This window comes from Procambarus clarkii, chromosome 66 (assembly GCF_040958095.1).
Source record: "Procambarus clarkii isolate CNS0578487 chromosome 66, FALCON_Pclarkii_2.0, whole genome shotgun sequence".
NCBI classification, from domain to species: Eukaryota; Metazoa; Arthropoda; class Malacostraca; order Decapoda; family Cambaridae; genus Procambarus; species Procambarus clarkii.
In genome coordinates this window covers 18540839-18567877 of record NC_091215.1, presented here as the reverse complement: position 1 = coordinate 18567877, position 27039 = coordinate 18540839, and the positions used below count along the sequence as shown (strand labels likewise).

Genomic DNA, 27039 nt, shown 5'->3' with positions numbered 1-27039 from the left:
CCACCACACCCCTCCAGGACGCCCCACCACACCCCTCCAGGACGCCCCACCACACCCCTCCAGGACGCCCCACCACACCCCTCCAGGACGCCCCACCACACCCCTCCAGGACGCCCCACCACACCCCTCCAGGACGCCCCACCACACCCCTCCAGGACGCCCCACCACACCCCTCCAGGACGCCCCACCACACCCCTCCAGGACGCCCCACCACACCCCTCCAGGACGCCCCACCACACCCCTCCAGGACGCCCCACCACACCCCTCCAGGACGCCCCACCACACCCCTCCAGGACGCCCCACCACACCCCTCCAGGACGCCCCACCACACCCCTCCAGGACGCCCCACCACACCCCTCCAGGACGCCCCACCACACCCCTCCAGGACGCCCCACCACACCCCTCCAGGACGCCCCACCACACCCCTCCAGGACGCCCCACCACACCCCTCCAGGACGCCCCACCACACCCCTCCAGGACGCCCCACCACACCCCTCCAGGACGCCCCACCACACCCCTCCAGGACGCCCCACCACACCCCTCCAGGACGCCCCACCACACCCCTCCAGGACGCCCCACCACACCCCTCCAGGACGCCCCACCACACCCCTCCAGGACGCCCCACCACACCCCTCCAGGACGCCCCACCACACCCCTCCAGGACGCCCCACCACACCCCTCCAGGACGCCCCACCACACCCCTCCAGGACGCCCCACCACACCCCTCCAGGACGCCCCACCACACCCCTCCAGGACGCCCCACCACACCCCTCCAGGACGCCCCACCACACCCCTCCAGGACGCCCCACCACACTCCTCCAGGACGCCCCACCACACTCCTCCAGGACGCCCCACCACACTCCTCCAGGACGCCCCACCACACTCCTACAGGACGCCCACCACACTCCTACAGGACGCCCCACCACACCCCTCCAGGACGCCCACCACACTCCTCCAGGACGCCCCACCACACTCCTACAGGACGCCCACCACACTCCTACAGGACGCCCACCACACCCCTACAGGACGCCCACCACACCCCTACAGGACGCCCACCACACCCCTACAGGACGCCCACCACACTCCTACAGGACGCCCACCACACCCCTACAGGACGCCCACCACTCCTACAGGACGCCCACCACACCCTCCTGGACGCCCACCACACCCTCCAGAACCCCCACCACACCCCTACAGGACCCCCACCACACCCCTACAGGACCCCCACCACACCCCTACAGGACGCCCACCACACCCCTACAGGACCCCCACCACACCCCTACAGGACCCCCACCACACCCCTACAGGACCCCCACCACACCCCTACAGGACCCCCACCACACCCCTACAGGACCCCCACCACACCCCTACAGGACCCCCACCACACCCCTACAGGACGTCCAAGCAAGGATAACTAAGTAGACACTGAACTAAATAAACCACCTGAAGGTCAAAACAATTAGTTGTGGCTTAGACGGTAACAAGTGGAGTTCCCCATGGGACGGTCCTGGGATCCCTACTGTTCCTAATTTATGTGAATGACCTGTCCGAGGGAGTGAGCTCGTGTATGTGTCTATTTGTAGACGAGGCAAAGCTAAAGAGGCATGTAACAGTCGAAGAGGACTGCAGAAGGTTACAGGAAGACCTTGACTAACTACAGAAGTGGGCAAACAAATACTTGCTAGACTTCAATCCAATAAATGTATAGTAATAAAGATGCAAAAGGGTGAAAGGTGACCAGAAGTTATGTACACCATAAGAAAGAGAACAGAATTTTAGAGTGGATATAGTTCCAACACTATCTCCAGTGGAACAGACAGCAGTAGTATGCTGGCACACATTAGATCGTCGTTTAGAAACCTAAACTAGGACTATTTGAAGGCAATCTACGCAGCCTTTGTTAGACCAATATTGGAATATGCAGCACAGGGCCAGGAATCTTCACTTTGATTATCATAAAACCAAAATTTAAAGAGCATAAGAATTTGTAACATAAGCACCTAAAATAAGAGAGTTATGAAGATAGGTTAAGGTAATTAGATCTTGTAGCCGTGGAGTGATGCAAACAGGGGGGCATGAACGCAAAATGGAAGATAATGAGGGTAATTAACAAGGTGGACAAAGATTAGCCTCTTTAAAGTGAGAGAACGTAGGATGAGAGGATACAAGTGGAAACTGGCAACGTAAAAAGTCTAAGAAAGGTAATGAAGTTCTCTTAACAAGTACTGGTGGTAAAGGCGTCACACACACATTGTAGGACTATAACTGTGCCCCACGCCCGCCCCAGGCGGCGCCACACGCCCGCCCCAGGCGGCGCCACACGCCCGCCCCAGGCGGCGCCACACGCCCGCCCCAGGCGGCGCCACACGCCCGCCCCAGGCGGCGCCACACGCCCGCCCCAGGCGGCGCCACACGCCCGCCCCAGGCGGCGCCACACGCCCGCCCCAGGCGGCGCCACACGCCCGCCCCAGGCGGCGCCACACGCCCGCCCCACACGCCCGCCCCAGGCGGCGCCACACGCCCGCCCCACACGCCCGCCCCAGGCGGCGCCACACGCCCGCCCCACACGCCCGCCCCAGGCGGCGCCACACGCCCGCCCCAGGCAACTCGCGCCACTCGAGTCGAAACTTATATACGAAAACTTATGTATCTGCCTTCAGTCATGGCGGCATTCTACACTTTAAACCACTTACGAGTTGCGAAATTTGATAACCAAAAGTTATAAACCACGAAGTACTTCGAAAATCAAACTGTTTAATAATTGTAAACAAGACCATCTTGACTAAAAAAAAAAAAGAAGTACGAATAGATTTCGTTAGTGAACGCGTATATGCTTGATGACTCAAGGCCCAGGTTGTTGGGCACCGACTCGTGAAATTTATATTTAATTTATATGAATTTATATAGTGTTTAAATTTACATTAATTTATATATTTCGATAACAATTTGTATGATGTTTAGCGGCCTGTATTTCTGCAACATTCTCACAAATCGACTCCTTGCACATTAGGGGGGGAAGGGTAATATTAAATTTATATATATATGCAGCCAATCAAACTACAGTATTAAACTACATATATTAGTAATAAAAAATTTAGAGGTTTTATCTCATTGTATGGCAGGCTTAGTCCACCAGGTATAAACAAGGATGATGACACCAAATAATCCTCGTGGTTGAGACTAGCATCACCACCCATGTACTGGTATACCAGGATTAATTCTTGCTTCCTCTTCAATTGTTCCTGTCAAAGGACACTTACTGTTAAGCCGGAATTCTATATATATATGACAGCTGCATCAGAGTAAACATTGGCATATTATAAGATAATGACCAAGGAATAATTACTTGGATGATGTCGCTTGTCATGCGTCCTAACCGGTTCGCCCTATCTACCTACCTTGAGGTTACCTTGAGGTGCTTCCGGGGCTTAGCGTCCCCGCGGCCCGGTCGTCGACCAGGCCTCCTGGTTGCCGGACTGATCAACCAGGCTGTTGGACGCAGCTGCTCGCAGCCTGGCGTACGAGTCACAGCCTGGTTGATCAGGTATCCTTTGGAGGTACCTAGCATATACCTAGCATAACTGGCCAGAAAATGACTAGATTAGAAACGGGTTTCTGTATTACACTTCCCTTGTTTAGAAGTTGAGTGCGTGTTGATGATGGAAGAAGCACTAATTTGATCTCCATAACACTTCCTCCAAGGGAGAATTATAGGAGCTGAATTCGCTCCAGCGACTCTGGTCTTAAACAATGGCTGACCTCTCCCCCACTGACGCTCTCGCTATCCTTGTCCAGATGTCAATAATTGGCAGAAAGGTCACATTTACTCTATTTGGTAATGATAAGTTAATTCAAATGAGATGTTTTTATGATGTTAAAAGTCTAAAGACTGCTGTATTTAGAATAATTCCCAACAGAATGGCTGCCGAATTTAATAGTGACGTGGCAATGATATCCCGTTTTCTATTGACGGAAAATTCCAGTACAGGCTACATTTTCTAGGAGTTAACTTGTGTATACAACCCAGCAGCAATATTATCTGTTTATTGTATTTAATATTAGTAAATGGTGTCGGGTTTTCTGACAGGTTGGGAACCACTTGGGCTGGACGGTAGAGCGGCGGTCTCGCTTCATGCAGGTCGGCATTCAATTCCCGACCGGCCAAGTAGTTGGGTACCATTCCTTCGCCCAGTCCTATCCCAAATCCTTATCCTGACCCCTTCCAAGTGCAATATAGTCATAATGGCTTTACCCTGATCATTCCCTTTCCTGGCCCAGGTTACACAAAAATGACAATAGCCTGATGCATCAAATGAACAAATCCACAAGGGCCGTGACGAGGGTTCGAATCTACGTCCGAGAGGATCCCAGACGTGTCTAATCGACTGTGCTACGACATGGTTAAAAGAATTGCAATCGGGAGTTCAACTGACCTCACACGGATCCTGCAGTCTCCGAGACAAACCAGGGCTTTACACAATTCCCCCATGCACCCGAGCTCGTCAATAAGCTGTTCTACCTCTTCGCCCTTACTCCTACGTCCTTAGTAAGGACGAAGAGGTAGAACAGCTTATTGACAGAGCTCGGGTGCATGGTGAAATTGTGTAAAACCCTGGTTTGTGTCTCAGAGACTGCAGGATCCGTGTGAGGTCAGTTGAACTCCCGGTTGCAATTCTTTTAACCATGTCGTAGCACAATCAATTAAGGCGCGTCTAAGTTCCTCTCGGACGTAGGTTCGAACCCTCATCACAGCCCTTATGGATTTGTTCCTGGCCCAGGTGTGATGCGAGGAGAGAAGGGGCTCTTCAGGGAACACTGTACTCGGGAACAGGTAGAGAATTGTCAGAAAGTCCCAGACGCTCGTTGGACGCCCACAGTGGCGTACAACAAACTATTACTTGTCTTATATGTATCTCTTATGTTCTCATTTGTTCACAATGGTAATAGCTGGAAGCTTTTTATGGTGAATAACTGTTTTGTTTTGACTTGAACGAACTGAAGTGTGGTATAAACTTTCTCTTGCTTCATATAAACAGTCGAGCAGTTTATATGAATCTCAATGATTTCCTTGTTTGTTAAACTATTCACTCGCTTTCTCTCTCTCACACACATACACACACACAATCAAAAATATACACACAGTGTAAGATCCTCCAGGATGACTTGCAGAGCTGGGCTGAGAAATGTGCACTAGAGTTCAACACCAGCAAGTGTAAGGTGATGGAAATGGGATCAGGAGCCATGAGACAGAAAGGCCATTACACGATGAATGGAAAACTACCTCCCTATAACGACTAAAGAATATGACATGAGAGTGAGGATAACACCAAACCTAACTCCAGAGGCTCATAAATATGATAACATCAGCCGCATATTCTACGCTGGCAAGTCATAACATCCTTCATGAACTTGAATAAGGAGGCTTTTAATATACAGGTTTAGAGGCGGTATACAGCCCCTCATAGGCTGTATACCGCCTATATGAGGCCAGTTTTGGAGTAAGCCGCCCCGTCGTGGAGCCCATATCGAAGAAAAACAGCTCGAAAAGGTCTAGAAGACTGCACTGAGACTCGTACCAGAGCTTCGGGGGATGAGGTACGAAGAGAGACTAATGGAACTAAATCTGACGTTAGAAAAGAGGGAGACGGGAGGGGGGGGGATGACACAAACGTATAAAATACATAGAGGGACTGACAGGGTGGAAACAGGATGTTTACACTGAACGCGATGTGGGTAGGTTCCGTTCTGGTAGTCATTGCTGATGCCATCTTGAAACAAACACGTTTTAGATTTAGATAATCAGAACGTCGTCGTCGTCCCTTCACCTTCTAGTGTGTGGTCTGGTCATCGAGCTGGTGAGAAAATAACTGAAGGTTTTCAGTATATATAGGGGGAGGTGAGGCGAAGGAAATAGAACAAGGGGATACGGATGGAAGTTTGAGACTCAGATGTGTCATATTAGAAAGTTTTCCTTTAGCATAAGGGTAGTGAGTAAATGGAATAACCTAAAGTAGCAGGTTGTAGAGGCAAACTCCAGTCATAACTTTAAAAGCTGATAAGAACGGGAAATAGACCAGGAGTCACTCATTGTATTAGACAACCAGGGGCTAGAAGAGCAAAGTCCAAGAGCAAGAGCTCGATCTTGCAACCAGAAATAGGCGAGTACACACACATTACACTACACTTCAGTTCGTTCATATTCAAGTCAAAACAAAATAGTTATTCACTGTAAAAAGCTTCCAGCTATTACCATTGTGAACAAATGAGGACATAAATATGTGTAACACAAGTAACAGTTTGTTGTACGCCACTGGTGGCGTCCAACGAGCGGTTGGGACTTTCTGACAATTCTCTACCTAGTTCCCGAGTACAGTGGTCTCTGAAGAGCCCCTTCTCTCCCCCGCAACACATCTTCATGAAAAACGCGATCGTGTTTTGAAAAAGTGCGAGGGTTTCAGTAATATTAAGATGGTTAACAAAGTTCTTCCTATTTTGCCGAAGCTACGATCACCTGAAGCACAACTTATCAAATTTTACACACTCGCCTCATTTTTATTCGGAATATCGATAAACACACAAACAAAATATAAAATACACTGATCGGTTGCAGCTTTTGTGAGCTCAATAAAATGCCGCTTTATTTATGCAATTCATATACCTTTGGTACGTGTTACTTGTGTAAAGGAGGAAATATATATGTTTCTCTCTCAGAATGTTCGGTAATACGTTTATTGTTTGTGATGTGTATCTATGTATTATCACGATGTACTTACACGGGGTGAGAATAGCTTGAGCTACCCTCATCCCTTTGTGTGTATTTTACCTCAATAAACTTATTTCAATTTGGTACGTGTCACGATGTCGCTAAAGTTTGTTTGGATAAAACACTAAATCAGGCGTCGTATGTGAGAAGTTACGATGTAATCTTTGTTAACCTTGAACCGTAAATATGAAAAGAAGGCCCCACGAGGCCGGGATGACTATGTAGCCTTGACCCGTAATGTGGGAAGAATTACTGGGTGGGCGGGTAAGCCAGTTGGAGGAACTATAACACCACTACACGCACTGACAAACAATTCTCCGGGTCCTGCTATACTACATGACTGACAAGTTCATTTACAAGCTATGGTACAAAAGCACTTACAAATGGGAAGATATGAAATCTCAAAACATTTTAGGTGGAAAATCGAAATTTAAAACCTACCCTAGCCTATCCTACCATATTAAAACGTTTAGGCATAGGTTTAATTATGTTAGACTTAGGTTAGGCCTATATTATTCTGATTATACTCTTTCAACCCCACCCCATTTAAAATTCCACGTTTGTGTATTATATTTTTGGCACTAAATTGTTTAGTTACAAAACAGACGGTAATATGAACATGATAAACATGAGTATTGGTTGTGGTGACGTGCAGGTAAGGTGACCATACTGAGGGGCTCCACTCCGGCCTCTCGCTTGTCACACTATGATAAGCATTTCTTCACACTTGTTACTTATATCTGTGAACATTCATTTTCTTCACGCTTGAAACGATCAAAATATATCAATATGCTCGCAATGTAATGAAATTGAGATTATACATAAATGAAAACCATTTTGAGGCAATGAAGTGACTTGCTACGGCGTTCTGGTGATTCTCAGACACCTGCTTTAACCAACTCGGTCATGATGGTACAAAAGTTGACGTATCCAGAACTCTACTGAATTCACTGGGAGGTTCTGGATGCCCCAAACTGAAGCCCAACCAGGGTTTTACATATATTTTTTATCATATCAATTTACGTTTTTACATAAAGATATATCAATGAAAATCATTTTCTCAAATCATTTCATTGATTTGAGAAAATGATTTTCTAAATGATTTTCACTGATATCACACCATTGTGATTTCATTGCGATCTGAGTGGGGGCGAAAGTGTGAACGCCATTACTGTAAGACAGTGTGTGGGGTCAGGTCGTCTGTTAATCCCTGGTTGGGCTCCAGTTTGGGGCCTCCAGAACCTCCACGTGAATTCTGTAGAGTTCTGGATACGTCAACCTTTGTACCATCATGACCGAGTTGGTTAAGGCCACGAATCATGTCTGTGAATCGGCAGAATGCGCTTTCCGGTCACTCCATGCCTCAAAGATTTCCATATCAATATGCATACATGGCTGCATTCAGAGTGCACTCTGGTAACACCACCTGATTGCAACAGTGTTTTCTATGTATAAACTTACTACAATGCCGTAGTACTTGAATAAAAGTGAAGGGAAGACCCAATTCATGTTTAGGTGTATTATTGAACCAAATTTTCGGATGAAACCTACATCATTTTTCAAGATGCTGTATACAATGTTCCATTGTTTAACGGTACCTTCATAAAGGATGTAGGTTTCATTCGAAAATTTGGTTTAGTAATACACTTACACATATATTGGGTCATTTCTTTAGCACCTTCATTGTTCTACGTTTTATTTTTCATCTTGAAAAAAAATAATTTGGAGTCTTAGGTTCATATTGTTAATCCACTCGTACAGTCTTCTCAAATATTGAAGAAAAAACTGGCCATGGTGCGGATGACTTAAAAGGGTGTAACTGCACAAAACCGTATGAGAGACGACTTTCCCGTGTCGGGGAAAAACAAGGCGACGTGGCTGAGCCCAGCAGTGTCTGAGAGCAAAACATGGTAAGCCTGGCCATATACGCAATAGCTGCCACCTCTCGGTCAACACCAGACAACCTCTCCCGCCCAGCCAAGCAAGAGAACCAGCAACAAACAGACCCACTGTCACCAAATTAAATTCTAAAAGCTACCCAATATTTTTCATCTTAACTCGTCTTCCTTAATTGCGTCTGGATGGAGACAGACGAACATAACCTTTACCTATATTTCCTCCCCAGGACGACGCTGGCAGGACCAAGTTCCCCATCAACATGACCCAGAAACTAGGCCGTGTGTCTCACAGGCTTATCCTGCCCGCGACCCTCTCCTGTTCCGCCTGTGTCATCCAGGTCAGTGTCCTCTACCACCATGAACTTTATTTACTCTTTAGAACATATTAAAACTGAAGAAAATGTGACATGATATAAACACGGCAAATCTGCTGATGGGAGGCAAAACAGGTGACTGGCGGTCTGTCACGGCGGTGTGCTGTGCCTGCCAGTACCGAAAGGCAAGTTTCTGATAGATGGCACTTTTCACAGGCAGGGAATTATTCACTAGAGTTTTTAATGAAATCTATAAATATACTGACAAATATTGGTTGTGTTAAAACTGAATTTATAGTGATCCAACTTTTTTCGCCTTAACATAACCTTATTTTATTAAGTCGAACTTAATAGAATATGCTATATATAACCTATATTTTTTTATTATATAAATAAATATATATATATATATATATATATATATATATATATATATATATATATATATATATATATATATATAACAAAGTTCTATATATAACAATAATATATATATATAACAAAGTAACAATGTGTATATATATATATATATATATATATATATATATATATATATATATATATATATATATATATATACAGGATAGTTAAAGTTGAGAATGTCATTAACAAATTTAATTTATAATGTCTTGTATGTGAAATGTGATATTAGTATCTCTAATGTGCCTGCAGAACTGTAATATTTGTAGACTTGTATTAGTGCTATTAACGATATCCAAGTTTTAAACATTAAATTTTAGTATTTGCAATGTAACTAAAGATCCATTTGAAACCTGCAAAATTCAAATAGTGAAAACTGTGATGTTTGAACACTTACGCATACACCTGAGCATGAAGTTTGCAGTTAAAGCCTAGTAGAGACAACACTGCGTACACCTACCGCCCAGTAGTGTGGGGCATCTCTGAGTCCAGGGACCAGATTCACGAAAGCACTTACGAACGTGTACATCTTTTCTCAATCTTTGTCGGCTTTGTTTCCAATTATTAAACAGTTAATGAGCTCCGAAGCACCAGGAGGCTGTTTATAACAACAACAACAGTTGATTGGGAAGTTTTCATGCTTGTAAACTGTTTAATAAATGTAACCAAAGCCGTCTGAGATTGAAGAAAGATGTACACGTGCGTAAGTGCTCGCGTGAATCTGGCCCCAGGGACCCAGGGCTGTTACAGCCTATTTCATCACCTCAATAATTTGCCTGGAAATACTGTGTTAATACAATGAGTATTTACAAAGTCAGTACTAGTAGCAGAGCATGACAAGCATCATTGTTACGGCAGTGCAAGCTGTGTTGGTCGACCTGGGACTACCACACAACATTAATGGAAGACGAGGAAAACTAATTACTCGACACAATGATAAAAATATTAATGCAACGCAAAATATTTTAACTTAACGATGTTTATAACATTACATAAAATAACCAATTATAAAACAAAAGCAAATTCGGCACAACACAATGAACACTATCGGGCATCAGTGATGTACAAAAGCCTTAGACTCAACTTGAGATTAAGTAAAGATGTTTGGTTAGACAACTTTAGTGTCAATTTAACTCATCCTCCTGTTTAGATAGTACTTTCTGTAACGACGTGTACAACAGTACAAAAGATTGACTTACAAAGGAATTAGATATTATAATTTTGTACTATTCAGTTTTTAGAGTCCGAAAGAAATTAAGCTAAACAACTTAAATATTCCTAGGCCTAGTATAGCGCACACGTGTACTATATTAGGCCTCAGATGGCGTCTATTAGGCCTAGGAAGGTTAGTTTAGCTTGTCTTTGCAACATAAATAGACAATCTTTTCCTGTGTCCAAATTCAATATGTTTAATTTCTACTTTCTAATAGCGATGAACGTCGTTGTATGTGCTATGGTCCTCATTGTCACCAAGTACTGCCAAAAAAGGAGGATGGCCTGTATAATTAGTATTACAAGTCTTGTTTGTCATTACTTTATTATCAGTCTTTGGCTGTTAGTACCGAAGGTAATAACAGCCAAAGTCACTGTTCTCACTGAACAGTGGGGACCAGTGTCACTGCTTCCACTGATATTCCAGAACCACCCGGGATTTTGATAACTGATCCTACTCAGTGCTCTGATCTAGATAAATTAACAAGTCATTCAAAGGTTGTTTGATTTCTTGAGCAAAATAGGAATCAAACACAAATACCGTCCAGTTCTGATATATTGGGTAAAGAAAACCCAAATCCAGACTTACGGAGAAGACTTTGAGAACACCTCTGATAAGACCATCAATGATCTAGGTCTGGATTGATACAGGCCATTACAACATCAAGTTGCGATGCTGTGGGCACAAACATGCAAATGTTGATTTAAAAGTTAAACATCTGTGGTTTCTCCCCCAGAACCACTGGGTAAGTGGGCCGATTGTATTACATATACACAGATACTGCACCCCACATGGTGGGGTACTTAGATACCCTGACCTTATTGAGACAACAGTACTGGCTTCCTCAAGGTCGTCAGACTGTAAAGTCCATAATTATTCTTGTGTAATCTGCCAGAGGTACGACGCTAAGGTGTCCCCCTTATCCAGGACCTCCACCACTCCCTAAGAAACGAGTCGTCTACCTTCGTCCTTTTGAAACCACTGGTGTAGAATACACAGGAGCCAGAACTAACAGGCACTAGGGACAAAATCCCTGTGAAGGCATACATTTGCCTGTTCATCTGTGCCACTACAAGAGGAGTACACTTAGAAATCGCCCCTGATATGAGTGCAGAGACATTCATATAGGCCTTTTACAGGTTTGCTGCCTGTCAATCATGCCCCAAGTTGTTGTTCTCAGATAATGGATCCATCTTGGTGGCAGAGAAAGCACATTTGATGGAGGTCTGGAGCCACCCAGTGGTATGCACTGCCCTGAACCAACGGCAGTGTTACTAGAAATGTCTACCCCCCTCCCCCACCCCCAAGAGCTCCTACGAGAGGATGGTGGGAACAGTCAAATGCTGTCTTAAGAAAACCCTACACCGCCAAAAAATCGATCTACAGGAGCTCCAAACCGTTGTCACGGAAATTGAGTCTCGGGTCAATAACCGACCACTGACCTACCTCTCTGACGATAACTGAACGTGAATCATTAAGTCTATCTCATCTGATGTATGGAGGACTACTTACTCGTTTAGCTCCTTTCACTGACAGGGGACCAGAAGATTTTTCATATGTCAGAGAGCACAACTTTGTTCAGAGTTATAAAAATCTGTCCAGTGTAATTAGTCGGTGGAATGAACTTTGGACCAGAGAGTATCAAACTGCTATGAGGGAGTATCACTATTGAGGCAAACAACCCCACACAATAGAATTCAATTATAATGTGGCAATATTGTTCTGGTAGACATTGACAGTCAACGGTCAGAGTGGCCTCTAGGCCGTATAGTCTCTCCATCCAGACAGCCAGGGTGTCTTGAGAATAGTGAAAGTAAAATGAAGAGGCACCACTAGTCTCAAGACACTAGAGAAACTAGTCCCTTTGGAGTTAGCAGGAAATGAAGTTACTCATAGACTTCCCATTCCTACAGCTCCAGTACGGGACATCCGTCCTATACAAATTACCACACAACAGTGCAAACTGAAACAAACAATACTACCATAATTCTGAAGAACAATGAAGTGTTCAGCAGCCCTAAATATTGGACTTCAACGAACGCTTCTCCCCCCCCCCTCCTCGGAATTATGTAGGAAATTTCCATATCAAACATACACACTAAATTATAACACAAGATGATTTTGATTTACATTAGTCATACAAAGATTACAGAGAATGGGAAAGGCCACTACGATCAGCTTTTGTTACAAAATTAAACTAACTAATGTTACACTATAAAATACACCTTAAAGGACTCCAGAGCCATGAGGGCACTGCATGAGTCAACTACAACAATCAAAGGAAGAGTGACAGCGAGAAAGTAGTTGACAGAGAGCATACAAAATTGCATAAAGTTTTCCCTTGAAGATGCTAATCTCTGGGGAAGGCGACACATAGATGTGTTCAGAAAATACAAGAGAAACCTACACTGTCGGCAGACTTGGACCCATCTGTGAAGAGAGAAATGGAGCGTGAATGTGAAGAAAAGTGGGCAAGGAAAAGGCGTTTCAGAAATGTAGGAAGGTTTTTTCTTCTTTTTTGTAGAAAAGTTTTTTCATGTGGATCAAGGTTTTACAAAACTGAAGGGGTAACCCCCTCCACAGGGGACAAGGATGGAACGACACGAAGGACAAATATTGGTAACACAAACCTTGCAAGCGAGACAATCGGACAGGAAGGGGAAGGTGATGAAAGGGAACGGCCAACAGGAGGGGTAATTGTCTGTTACCCCTACAGGTACTGCATATGTAAAGGGGTAATGGTCAAAGTACAACATAAGTGAGGATGTTGAAGGGACCGCGCAAAGTAGCGAAGACAGTAACGACCACGGCGATCCTTGTAGTGACAGGATCAGGATCCTGAAAACCCAGGCTCTGGGTATTAGTCAAACGAAAGGCACAAGAGCTGAGGCGTAGCCCAGTATGAAGAATATCAAGATGAAGAGATGAGGGAGAGGCAGACGAGTAATCAGGACAGCCATAATCTATAATAGAGTACGAGAGAGCAATGTAAAGAGAGGAGTGTGCGCCTATCAGCTCCCCCAGGAAGTATGGGACAAGACCTCAAGTCAGTTAAGAGCCTTAGAGCATTCGACTCGGAGGCAAGAGATATGAGGCGACCAAGACAAAAGTGTCAATGATTAACCCCAGAGGTTTAGCAGAATCTTTATACAATAGATGATTACAAAAAAGCGACAAAGGGGGATGTAGGAAGACCTGCTTACGAGTAAGTCATAGCACAAGTCTTAGTTGTAAAGAACTTGAAACCATTATTGGTAGCCCAGGATGACACGGCATCAATTGCAAGTTGAAACCACCACTGGAGGAAAGACGAGTCATAACCTTGATAGCAGGGGATAAGTTCGTCAGCGTAGTACTGAGAAAATGACAGGGAATGGAGGAAAGAAGACCACTGAGGGCAACCAGGCAGAGAGTTGTGCTCAGAACACTACCTTGGGATACACCTTCGCATCGCCATAAAGGGGCAGCAAGAGTGGCACCAAGCCTCACTCCAAAGGAACGACTAGAGAGGAAGCTTTGGATAGAAAAATGGGAGATTACCACAAAGGCCAAAATAACAGAGTTGGGACAGAATATGGTATCTCTAGGTGGTGTATAATAGGATATTCTCCAGGACACCAGAATATGTATTACCAAAAAGATAGGGAAAATAAACCGGGAACTTAACCATTCAATGGTAAATTGTTCTAAGTAATAAAACGCTTACACAACGAATAGAAAAGCTGACTTTTAAGGCATATAAATTCCGTCTGAAACATGTTCCATTGAGGAAAGCCAGAAAGAGATCCAACATAGAACATCCAACAACATAGATCCAACAACATTTCTTACACTCCCAGCGAGTGTAAGAAATACTGCCGGAACAACCGTGGACATCTTCAAAACTAGATAGTTTTCTTTTCTTCAAAAATAGATAGTTTCCTTCGAGAAGTGCTAGACCAACCGGGCTGTGGTGGGTATGTGGGCCTGCGGGCCGCTTTAAGCAACATCCTGTTGGACCAAGCTCTCAAGTCAAACTTGGCCATGGCCAGGGCTTGGGGGAGTAGAAGAACTCCCAGACATCCCCCCCCCCCCCCCCCATCAAGCATGTGTCATGTGCTGTTTCCAGGTATAAAAGCATAACAACAACGGAGGTCTTTGCAGCAAAAGCAGTACTAATATAGACCTCCAAGTTCAATAAGACATCAGTCGTGCTGCAATGCTTGCGAAAGCCGAATTGAGTCGGGGAGAAGTGGTGATAGCGTTCCAAGAACCACATCAGATGGATATTGACCATACGTTCAGAGTTTGCAGACCCAACTCGTTAGAGCAATGGGGCAGAAATCTATAGGGAATGTCCCTAGAAAGCCTGGTTTCCGAGAGAACAGCCGCCTCAAGACAGTCCTCAGGGACTGACGACAACCCCCAGATACGGTTATAAATACTCAGTAAATACTGAAACGTGCATGGCCCGCCGCTGTAGAACAGCCGAGGGTCAGGACAGACTGGAGTTATGAGAGAGAAAGGATCGTTATTGGGAAGCTGAAGATGTGTGCGAAAACCTTTGGGAAAGATTCAAGAAGGGGCATATGAGTAAGGAAAGGAGGGGGAAGATGAGAACCGGAGCCAACAGTTAAACAGTATGAACCCAGTTCGGACCGGATCCGCCACAATAGAACCAGAGAGGTGAAGGACTGGCAAGACATCTGAAAAAAAAAACTTCTCCGATATCTTACGGATTTTCTTCCAGATCAGGGGCAGAGAGGTGTGTCGTAATGGTGGAGACAAGATTTCCAACTCTCACGCTTAGCCGTACAGATGGCCCCATGGACCACTGCACTCGCCTTCCGAAACAAAATCAAAGAATTGGGCAACTGTCGGCGTCAGTGTGTCTTCCAGGCAGCACGCGTACAGCAGACAGCCCGAGCACTGTCTGCATTTCACACTTCCGTGTGCCCCCGGGAGGTAGAGCAAGGCAGAGCAGAGGGCAGCGTCGAAAGCGGTGTCAAGAAAAAGGAGGGCTCGAGAAAAGGGCAGATCAGAGAGGTCAGAAAGAGCAGCACATAAGGTAAATAGATTATCCAGTATAAACTGGACAAATTTAGATTTCTGAAAGACCTGGGGTTCGGTAACAGGGGTTGTCTATTTGTGGAACCAGTTGCCACGTGACGTGGTGGAGGTGGAGTCCCTTGATTGTTTCAAGCGTGGGAAGGACATGTATATGAGTTGGATTGAGTGGTTATAAATAGGAGCTGCCTCGTATGGGCCAATAGCCCTTCTGCAGTTACCTTTATTCTTATGTTCTTAGATTCCAGTCAGCCTTGTCAGACTGCCACCTAGGGAAGGAGAGAGGAGTGACAAGGATAGGGAAATGGTCACTTATGGAGGTCATCAAGAACCCACCATATGAAATCTAAATAAAGAGAAGATGAGCAGAGAGGAAAGATGAAGATAGGAAAGGGTGCGAGTGCATGAGTCAACATGAGTGGGTTCACCAGAAATCAAAGAGAGACAGAAAAAAAGAGGACAAATTGTTCAAGAAGGCACCCCCCCCCCCCCAGGTGTTTTCTTAGAACTTCACCCTGGAGGGCATGCTGACAATTAAAAATCACCCAAAAGGTGCACATGCTCTGGTAAGGAGCCCAACAGGTGTTTAAGATCAGGAAAAAAAACAGGACATTTGGTGGGTGATAAATTGAACAGACTGTATACCTTTACTCAAAGATACAGCAGCAGAACACAATGTGTGACTGAAAAAGTAAGAGGACGAAGGGAATATCACGACGGATCAAAAGAGCAAGAGTGTTATGGGCCCCAGCAAAAGCTGGAGGAGGGGAGAGAAAGGAATAACCACGGAAGTGACCAGACCGAGCGCCAACATTAGCTCCTACCATGAGATGATTTCGGGGATTAGCGTCCCTGCGGCCCGGTCCTCGACCAGGCCTCCTTTTTGTTACACACCCCCAGGAAGCAGCCCGTAGCAGCTGTCTAACTCCCAGGTACCTATTTACTGCTAGGTGAACAGGAGCATCAGGGTAAAAACTTTTTGCCCATTTGTCTCCGCCTCCACCGGGGATCGAACCCGGAACCTCAGGACTACGAATCCGAAGCGCTGTCCACTCAGCTATCAGGCGCTCCAGACACGACTCCTGGAGACAGATACAAAGCAGAGAAAATCGTGCAATCAGAAGCTGGAGTTCATGGAATTTTGGCATAAAAACCACGAGTATTCTATTGAAGAAGAGACTCAAATAGAGAAAACAAACAGAAAACAAGGGAGAAACAAAGGCAAAGAAGAACACAGAAGACTAAAAAAGATCAGGATCAGTGAAATCAGGCTTATGGGGCATAGGCAAATCTTGCAAAGACAATGGAGTCAGAGGAGCGGGATGATGGTCCAGAGGCGGACAGAGTCCGGAACAGGAGAAGGCATTGAAGAGGGGCAGTTAAGGGAATGGGAGGCAGGAAGGACAAAAACAGGGGAGTGCACTGGATCAAGGGCAGCATCCAAGAGAGAATCAAGAATCAAGGGAACCTCCATAGCTGCAACAGGCGACTCCGCTGCTGAAATGAGAGGGGATGCAGGGATAGAGTCGAAGTCGGAAGATGAGGAATATAGCGATGCCTTCTTACCCGCCGGGGAAGAGGAAGGAGAGCAGCCAGCCAAGCTTATGTTTTTGTGAGAGAGAGAGAGGCGTACCAGCAGGGATGAACTGGGCGACAGCCTTTACAGTCTGAACAGAAGCAGAACAGAAGAGGTCAACGCGAAGATTGACAGGAGGAGGAGGATGGACAACAGCCTAGACAGACAGCCACAATTATAGGGCAGGACACCCGACAAGACAGGGCCACCCAGGGGTGCATCGTGGATATACACCCCAGCTATACATGCATCATGGATATACACCCACCCTACACACCTTGAGTCATCAGTCCGTCGAGATCAGGGTCAGCAACGAAGGCAAAGTTTGACATTAAAAGCGTTCTCTCGCTCGACAACGTCAGGTACCACGGTTCTATAGGTGAGAGTGTGCATCTTCCCAAACACCCGGCGTCAAAACAGAACACATCGGAAAGAATATTCAAGAATGGCAAAAAGTCGGCAGGAAGAATAAGTCAAAAAGAAGAGGTGGGGAAAGGAAAATGAAATGTGAGGAAGAGGAAAAAGCATCCATCACAATTAGTGAAGACAGCAGCAGGAGCTTAAGGTATCAAAAGGCCAGAGGACAAGCTGTCCCATGGAGCATCACACTCCGACAGCCGCTCACCAAGCCCCCACGTGACGCCAACGGGCTGGATAGGCAGGAGGAGGATATCCTGACAACCACCACCAAAATAATAGACAAATTCAGCGACAACATAAGACTGGACACTGGCGAGGCATTATACATTAAACAAACCAAGCCATCTATCAACAGCCAACTAACACCAAACTACATACTGCCATCTTCGAGAACACGACGAAACATACAGTACACTGCCCCAGCCACTGCGTGTTATAATTCCCTATGGCCTTAATACTGTAAATATGACAAAGTTTGTTCAAACTTTGGTCTCCAAATTTCCAGCATGTGCTTCGTGTTTTTCTAGCTAGTCCTATGACTTCTGCCCTATTTTACCTTGGCAATTTGGATAGTTGTAATAGGGTTCTGTATACTAAACTCTCCGCCCTGCTTTACTTGGGCTTATGTGTTAGTTGTTATAAGTTACTGTAATGGTAAGGCCATTTTATACCCCATTATATTTACATTTGACTGCTTTAACTTGAGCCCATAACTGGGAAATTGATATCCATGAGTCTACCTGTAAATTTTACCTGTCTACCGATTTCTGTGTTGATCTTCACATGAACACGGGTGTTCGGTGAACGCGGGTGTTCGGTGAACGCGGGTGTTCGGTGAACGCGGGTGTTCGGTGAACGCGGGTGTTCGGTGAACGCGGGTGTTCGGTGAACGCGGGTGTTCGGTGAACGCGGGTGTTCGGTGAACGCGGGTGTTCGGTGAACGCGGGTGTTCGGTGAACGCGGGTGTTCGGTGAACGCGGGTGTTCGGTGAACGCGGGTGTTCGGCGAACGCGGGTGTTCGGTGAACACGGGTGTTCGGTGAACACGGGTGTTCGGTGAACACGGGTGTTCGGTGAACACGGGTGTTCGGTGAACACGGGTGTTCGGTGAACACGGGTGTTCGGTGAACACGGGTGTTCGGTGAACACGGGTGTTCCTAAGAATACCCATTACTTTTATATATAAAATTTAATCATTGTTACACGAAGTATTTTCTCTCATTGTAATGTCTTAATTCTATCCTATTATTCCCCCTCTTCATCCTGTTTCTCCTTAATCCTTCATTCCTTACTACATGGCATCCTGTTGTTGCTTTATTGATACATGTTATGGCTTGTTTTTGATGTATCCTCCTATCTTCCCATCCCCATGTTCTGTTCCCTATATATATATATATATATATATATATATATATATATATATATATATATATATATATATATATATATATATATATATATATATATCCTCTCCTTTTCTGATCAGAATGGGACTCACTAGTGAACATTCTGCACCTACATCCGGCACCAAGATAATGTTATTAAAACACGATTAATACAGAATCGAGAAAGGAACAGGGAAAAGGGAGGAAACTCCACCACCATTTAAAACTTTGAACCCAATATCAGAGTAATAAGGTTATCGCGAATAACCGAACTCAATTACGGGCTCACCATTGCCCGTGCTACTTGGACATTTCATTCCGAGTAGCTAAATCTAAAACACCAATCATCTCTCCTCATTCTTCCCATTCCATCTTTAACAAGGAACACGAGATCAATGTCTGAAAGCACTTACCCATTATAACTGTCAAATGAGAGATTCTGCATGTACACACGCACACAAACATTCAAACACATACATACATTACATACGTACATTACATACATGTTGAAAATTGAAAATTTCCACAAAAATTATAGCATAACATGGCTGAGTAACATGGTCTATGAAATCACATAAACCAGGCATAGCTATTTATAGAACAAGCCAAGCTCTCTCAAGAGAGAATGTCAAGTCAGCATATTTCGACAATTTTGTGAACAACATCCCAGTAAAGCATCTTTAATTGATCCATAACATGATATGTAATTACATCTAATAGCTATAAAAATATGGTAATACTCATAATATATGCATATACTTAAATAATTGTTTAACCAGATACGTTTGGATAGCAATAGTATAAATGGATTCTTAAAACAGGTAGGGCAACTAAACCCGCCTTGGTGTGGATCGCATTAGTGTCTAGACGCTGTCGCTTTAGTAAACAACGCTCCTCCACCACAAAAGGGTATCTACATTCGCAGCCAACTAGACTATTGTTGCCAAGCATATGCGTCGGCTGCGCCTACTAACCTACAGAGCCTCGAGGTCATTCAAAACAATGCCGTGCGACTTATATGTGGCGCAATGCATTCCACTCCTATCCTCGGACTTTACGGGAAAACGGGCCTCACAAGCTTAGCCACCAGACATTGTGTGTGCCAACTATCTGTCACTCTGTACCACTGCTCACCAGGCACCCATACAGATAAAAAATTAACCCAACAGTTAAGCCACATAACCCCCCACTTTCCAACCAATCACTCGCAACCTTTCCTCACACGGGCTACAAATAACCTTATTAATATAGACCTCTCTCTACTCCAAAACTCGGAAACCCAACTTACTGTTGCCCCTATTCCATCTTGGCTTTATACAATTCCTAATACATCAATACAACTCGGAGACAACATTCCAAAGTCTGCCCCAAACTCAGCCATAGCCTCAGTTTTTGTCTCAACAATGAAAAATTGCTACCCAAATACTGCATCGATTTATACAGATGGATCTCGCATCATCATGAACAACGTACCCTCGGTCACTAGCGCTGTATGGATATCGGAATACCATCTCAAGCAGGGATGGCGGTTACCAAACCAACTATCTATTTTCACAGCTGAATTATATGCCTTATATCAAGTTCTCCAAATAATCACAACACTACCAATCGGGACATATACAATCTGCAGTGACTCCAAGAGTGCGATTCATGCAATTGCGTACTCTTCAACAACGTGCAAAGAGTTTGTTTACCCATTTCTTCAACTTCTTCATGAACATCGATTGAACGGTTATGATACCTGTATCCAATGGGTCCCAGCGCATTGTGGTATTCTCCATTATGAACTAGATCAACGAGCCACTGTAGCCATTGTGGTATTCTCCATAATGAACTAGTAGATCAACTAGCCAAAGCAATGCACAACACGCCTCACATTACTCATCATCCAATTCCCCATGTTGCACGTAAAGGAGCCTTCAAAAATTACCATCAACCAAGATTTTGCGACGAAATGGAAAACGTCATGCTCACCTTTGTACTACGGGTCCATTAAAAAGAAATGGGAAACTTGGAAACACGTTAGATATAGAAGCAGAGAAATTGATGTAACGATTACCAGATTAAGGCTGGGACACACCAAACTGGCAGCACACAGCTCTAAGTACTGAACAGACATCAACGAACTCTGCATCCACTGCCACGTGCCTGAAACAATCAAACACTGTCTCCTTCACTGTTTCCCACATCATAGTGCCAGAGTAAATTTCAAACAAGTACTTATCTCACTTAAAATACCCTTTACCATGGAGCATATATTAGGAGGCGGTGACCACTCGTTACAAGAAAAATACCAAATAGTCAAAGCACTGGCTAAATATCTCCAAGTCGACCAACAAATTGGGTCACATCTGACCCGAGCCACATTTATACCTGGCGCCACCAACAGCTAAACACGGAAAACAACTGCCTCGTCGCAGCCCCATGGATCAGCTGACGCCATAAACACCGCCCTACGGTGCGGCAAGTCTCCCTCTAACATACACCTCTGTTAGTAGTCGCCGCTCCTCTGTCTACAGCACAACGCAACAAGCACTTTTGGAACTCTTATCATCCTCAACATAAACGCCTCTACCAACATGTGTACTGCTGCAGTCATCGGGAGGACAAACCCTTCATGCAAACTGCACCTACTATCAACAAGAAGAAGTACAAGTTGCTTGATTTGCAGCCGTTTTACATCCGTAGACCTGAATGGTGGTGTAAACTGCACATGTGAATAAATATTAAGACATGTATCAAAGTAATATAAATGTGTGTGTTGCCATAAAACAGAGGAGTGTGTGGTCACACCGACGCCACACTCCCTCAACACAGTAAACAACTACACCACCACCACATGGGGCTACTCCACGGTCATTCACGCATTAGTTTTAGCCATTTTACAACCGTGGACCTTTAGTTGGCGGTGTAAACTACAAATAAAATTGATTTAAGTGTTCACCCACTGTTTAAAAATGATAGGCACGTGAAAGATAAAGAAGTGATTGGAGTATGGCCACGCCAGAAGCCAAGAGCCGCAGGAGTCCAGCAGACGCCATTATAACACCACTTCAACATTTGTAGTGAACAACACTACACGCTCTGACCCAACAAAAGAGCCAAGTCTTGGCAAAACAAGGGAGGTTGGTGGTGTAGTAACAAGAGAGATTGAATCCAATATCTTTGTGTCACAACCCCCATTAATTGCTGGTGCGGTTATACCATGAGCTTACGAGGTCACGTCACATACGGGCTCACCATAGCCCGTGCTACTTGGAACTTTTTGTTCCAAGTAGCGAGTCTTGAACAACATTACGAGGTCACCTCGTTAAATGAAAGCACCACCATTCCTGTTGGATCAACCTGAAACAGCCTCCTAAGGAACAATTGATACAGTCCATTACCCCACGAAGAAATTAAGTTTCCCAGAGGCCACTGGATAAATGGATAGAACATGCATGGATAAATGGATATAGTCTACTATTGACAGCAGAAAGTAGTAAACTAACTATAGACAGCTAAGTTTGCTGTTAGTAGTTAATCCTTATTTTAGGGAGTCAAAGTTAAAAATCCGACAATACATACATTACATACATACATTATACATACATACATACATTACATTATATACATACATATAGGCGGGACCAAAGAGCCAAAGCTCAACCCTTGCCAGCACTAGACAAGTACATATATACAAATCCACTACACCTTATGACAAGAATCGCACTACTAACCCTTTAAAAATAGACCTAGTTCTAACAGCCAGAACTATTCTATACATTTCCAAATATATATATTTTTAATTAGTTTACCCATGATACAATGATTTTAACATTATATTGACACAATGAAAATTTTAAGTTAGGCTTAATTCGACTTGGGGTAGTATAGAGAATAGGTACATTTAGGTTAAGTCAGGTTTCTAGGTTTAAACTCAATTGATAAAAATCCCTATTTTGTATCGGAATAAAAAAGTTTAAAATGTAAAGAAATTTGATTTGTTACTCAATTCTGGCTTTCAGGTAAGAAATATATAAATATAATATTTTTTCTATATATAAATTTTTATATAAATAAAAAAATTATATATAAATATAATATTTTTTCCTTACTTTTCCTCGTTGTCAGTGGCGGTATGTGAAGCTTGGCCGGCCAGAGCGGACAGACTATCGCGCATGCGCCGACGTCACCATTACTCCCTCCATCTCAGTCCCTCCGGAAGGTGTTCAATCTGACGCAAGCTACGGCTCCACACCCCGCCCGCTGAATGACGCCCCTGCTGCGTCAGAGAAAGTATTCACCGCCTCTCCGACGTCTTTGAACACCACAACTAACAGTCCAAAACCTGAACTAACTACAGCCCCTCCCGTCGTTGTCTCCCCTGCCCCGTCAAAACCTGTAAATATAACCTGTCCTGACCTGAAGGTACAGTCAGGCCGCTCGTGTACCTCCCGGGCCCCCGGACACGACCACCCCGGCGGCGGCGGCGACGCCATCACTAGCCGTGGGTCGACAGCCCTTCTGGTCTCGGTGATGCTCCTTGTTATTATCTAGGCTGGAGGACCTTGTACTAAGCTCTCCCTTGTGGCGACAGTTTCACAGTCATAATATTTGGTTGGTTCATAAACTATTGTTCTGACGTAATGTTTCCACCGCTAAGGTAGGACTGAACACGTGAAAAATCTTTGAAAACATATTTCAATGTTTAGATATTGATGATGATCATGAATGTTAAAGTTTTAACAATTTCCTATCTATAAATTTATAAGTTGTAAGGTATACCCATCTCGCATGAAAATACGTAAAATACGAAAATACGTGACCAATGAATATACGTAAACCTGTAAATTAAATGTAAAGTTCATATATAAAAGGCTTTTAAGTTAATATATGAACTCGCCAACAACCACCAGGAAGGACAACCACAAAATATTATGTTTGTATGTACAAATCTGTGTAATGATAGTTAATGTTAGGTTCTCAGTGTGTATATTATTTCTAAGTCACGTGACCTGTTGTAGCCTATGGGAGGAGACCTGTCATGTATCAGCAAAAGTGCCCAAGATAGGACAGGAATTTTATTTAGTTGTGGGGGAGCCCGACCTTTGTGCTCTTTAATCATTAGTCTTCGTCTGTTTAAAGCCTCGTATGCAGAATCCGAACCAAAGTTTTGAGCAAAGGCAACTTTTAGTGAAGCAGGAGGAACAAGACTACAATTGTTATGCAGATCTTTCCAATAGTAAGATTTTATCTAAGACTGATAAATCTGAGTGCACTGACAACAGGAGTCACTGCTGACCGTTGATGCGAGACTGTCCACGGCCCATTTTGCTGTCTCCTTTTGATTTCAGCCATAAGTCATTTGGAATCAGGAGGAGCAATGTTGTTTGTGATGTACTGCATTATTGATGCTAGGTATTTGGCCATTGAGTACCTAAACTCAATGTAAGCTAAACTCAGTACTAAAGGTCGTACTCATAATATTGTAGAAAAAACACTTTAACAGGAATTTTCTCAATGCAGCAAGCAAGCAACAGCCTATGGGAGTTTGTGGGAAATTCAAAGGTAGTTTCGTTTTCCATTACTCAGCAGATGGTGGAGCGAAGGTAGATCACTACTCCATTCCCTCACTGTCAGGCCAACAGTTGCCACAAGTTATGTGTGATATTCTAATGTTAAGAACGTATTGACAAACATTTAACTGGATATGCGAGCTTATTGGAATTATCTTGAGTGACCCATGTATATATATAAGCCTCAATGTGTATTGGACTATGCTCCATACATGTGAAAAGGTAATAAGCAAAGGCAGCTGTACAAGCTGTGCACACCCCTAATGGGGACTTCCCAGCCACCCCTAATGGGGACTTCCCATTAGCCGTCCCTAATTCTTTCTTGGGCACTTGCCTCGATCATCGGGAATTAATTATTTGAGTAGCCCTTAGTATTCTTATCCGTCTCCAAAGAACATAAATGTATCTGCACATTTGTATCGGCAGACTAATATGAGCATGATCTCGCCTGTCATACATTAAAGGAAATATTGCAGGGCGTGAAGCAGTGAACATTATTCTAAAACGTTTGGCCACATTCAAGTCTCCTCGCACAAAGAGGACCCCAAATGTGAAGACCTGTACCTTGCACTATATATTTAATATGAATGCTGACGACTAACACTAACTGACGAAGTGATATTTGAATTATTTCCAACTAAATTTCTGTATTTTGATATCAGTTATTAAAAATTGATGTATTTGCATTATTAACCGGGTGAGATTATGACCGTGTTACCATTATTTAATATTTAAATTAGTGTGCATTTGATTTATGTTAATATATGCCAGTAATGTAGATTGGTACTTTGCTAGTATACCAAGCTTGCAGTGTTGATACCATAATGAGTCTTACGCATTACCATACCAGAGCTGTCTCAAATTATTTTTTGTAGGGTAACATTATCCTAATTTTATCCTTTATTGTAATCACTGGCACTATGTTAGTAAATGTATATATAGTTTATGCTGTTTTATATTATCCTTTCTGGTCCTTTGACAACTTTTACAATGTGACTCAAAAATATATTTATTCCTTATAGGAATTTAGAAGTAGGTAGTTATGATTTTGTTGCATTTTCAATGTATGGCCACAGGTGAACATTGGAAGGGGCCAGGATAAGGATTTGGAATGTGACAGGGTGAGGGGGGGGGGGAGTAAGTAATTATCAAAAGAAGACACCAAACCGGGAAGGTTATGTAGCACCATCAAATGTGCAGAAGAATCAGAGAGCGTTAAATATCACCAAGGATGCCAATACGAGAAGAGAAACCCATAAGGCGAACGATATCAAAAAGAATTCTATCAAGGGACAAGTGACCGTGAGGGACGGTCGGAAAGCAAGACACGCTCGTCCTGGAAGTCAGGACATTCAATGAGGATATGCACGACCGTTAGAGGGACAATGCAATTTGGTCAATAAGGAGCAGGGCGGCGCTCCATTAAGTGACCACGAGAAAGCGCGTATGACCAATACGCAACCTCGCCAGAGGCGTTTCACACCGCCGGTTACGGTGGTAGGAGGAAGGCCATGAGGACACACTACTCTTAAGAGAACGCAGTTTGTTACCAATAACAGAAGACCAACAATTCTGCCAACGGGTAAGGATGGAGGAATGAATAACTGGGTAAAAGTCGGAATGAGGAATACCTTTACAGGAGATGGGACAAGAGCGGACAGTTTTTCTAGCGGCAGCGTCCGCATGCTCATTTAAAGACACCAATATGGCTGGGAACCCAGCAAAACTCAACTGAATTAAATTTACTGGAATTAAGAAACAGCCAATGCTAAACCTCTACGACCATTGGATGGACCGGATTAAAGGACCCTAAAGCCATGAGGGCACTACAAGTCAACGACAACCACAAAGGAAGATTGACAACGAGACAGCAGGAGACGAAGGGCATAGAGAATAGCATAAAGTTCAGCTGTGAAGATGCTAGTCTCCAGAGGTAGGCGACACACACAAATGCGGTCAGGAAAAACAACAGTAGCCTATACCGTCCGCAGACTTAGACCCATCGGTGAAGATGGAAATGGAGCGGGAGTGCGAAGAAAAGTGCTCAAGGAAAAGGCGTTTCAGAACCGTAGGGGGGGGGGGGTAAAAGCTTTAGTGATGTGGGTCAAGGATGTACAAAACTTCGGAAGGGGGACTCTCCACGGGGGCAAGAAAGGAACAACACGAGGAGAAACATTAGAAATACGAACTGAAAGAGAATCCTGTAAGCGAGATAACCAGACAAAGAGGGAGGTGGTGAAGAGAAACAAGGAACCACAGGAGGGGATAAAAGTTAAAGCACGACAGAGGTGAGAGGAAGGATGTTGCAAGGACTGGGAAAGACAGCGAAGACTGTAGCAATAGCGGCGGTTCTAGAGAGGTCGGAAACCAGTGTCAATATACAAGCTGAGGGCAGGAGTCGAACGAAAGGAACCAGAGCTGAGACGCAACCCAGTATGGTGCAAAGC

General features: G+C 44.3%; 1 protein-coding gene across 1 annotated transcript in view; it reads left to right on the top strand.

The window, feature by feature from the left end:
• LOC123769140 (uncharacterized) overlaps nucleotides 1-25536 on the top strand; it is a 71569-nt gene extending 46033 nt beyond the window's left edge. The window contains exons 4-5 of the mRNA XM_069309836.1: nucleotides 8889-8999; nucleotides 23148-25536. Of these exons, the coding sequence (XP_069165937.1) occupies nucleotides 8889-8999; nucleotides 23148-23573 (537 nt within the window). The 3' untranslated portion in view covers nucleotides 23574-25536. The remainder of the gene's footprint in view (nucleotides 1-8888; nucleotides 9000-23147) is intronic.
• Nucleotides 25537-27039: the final 1503 nt, after the last annotated feature.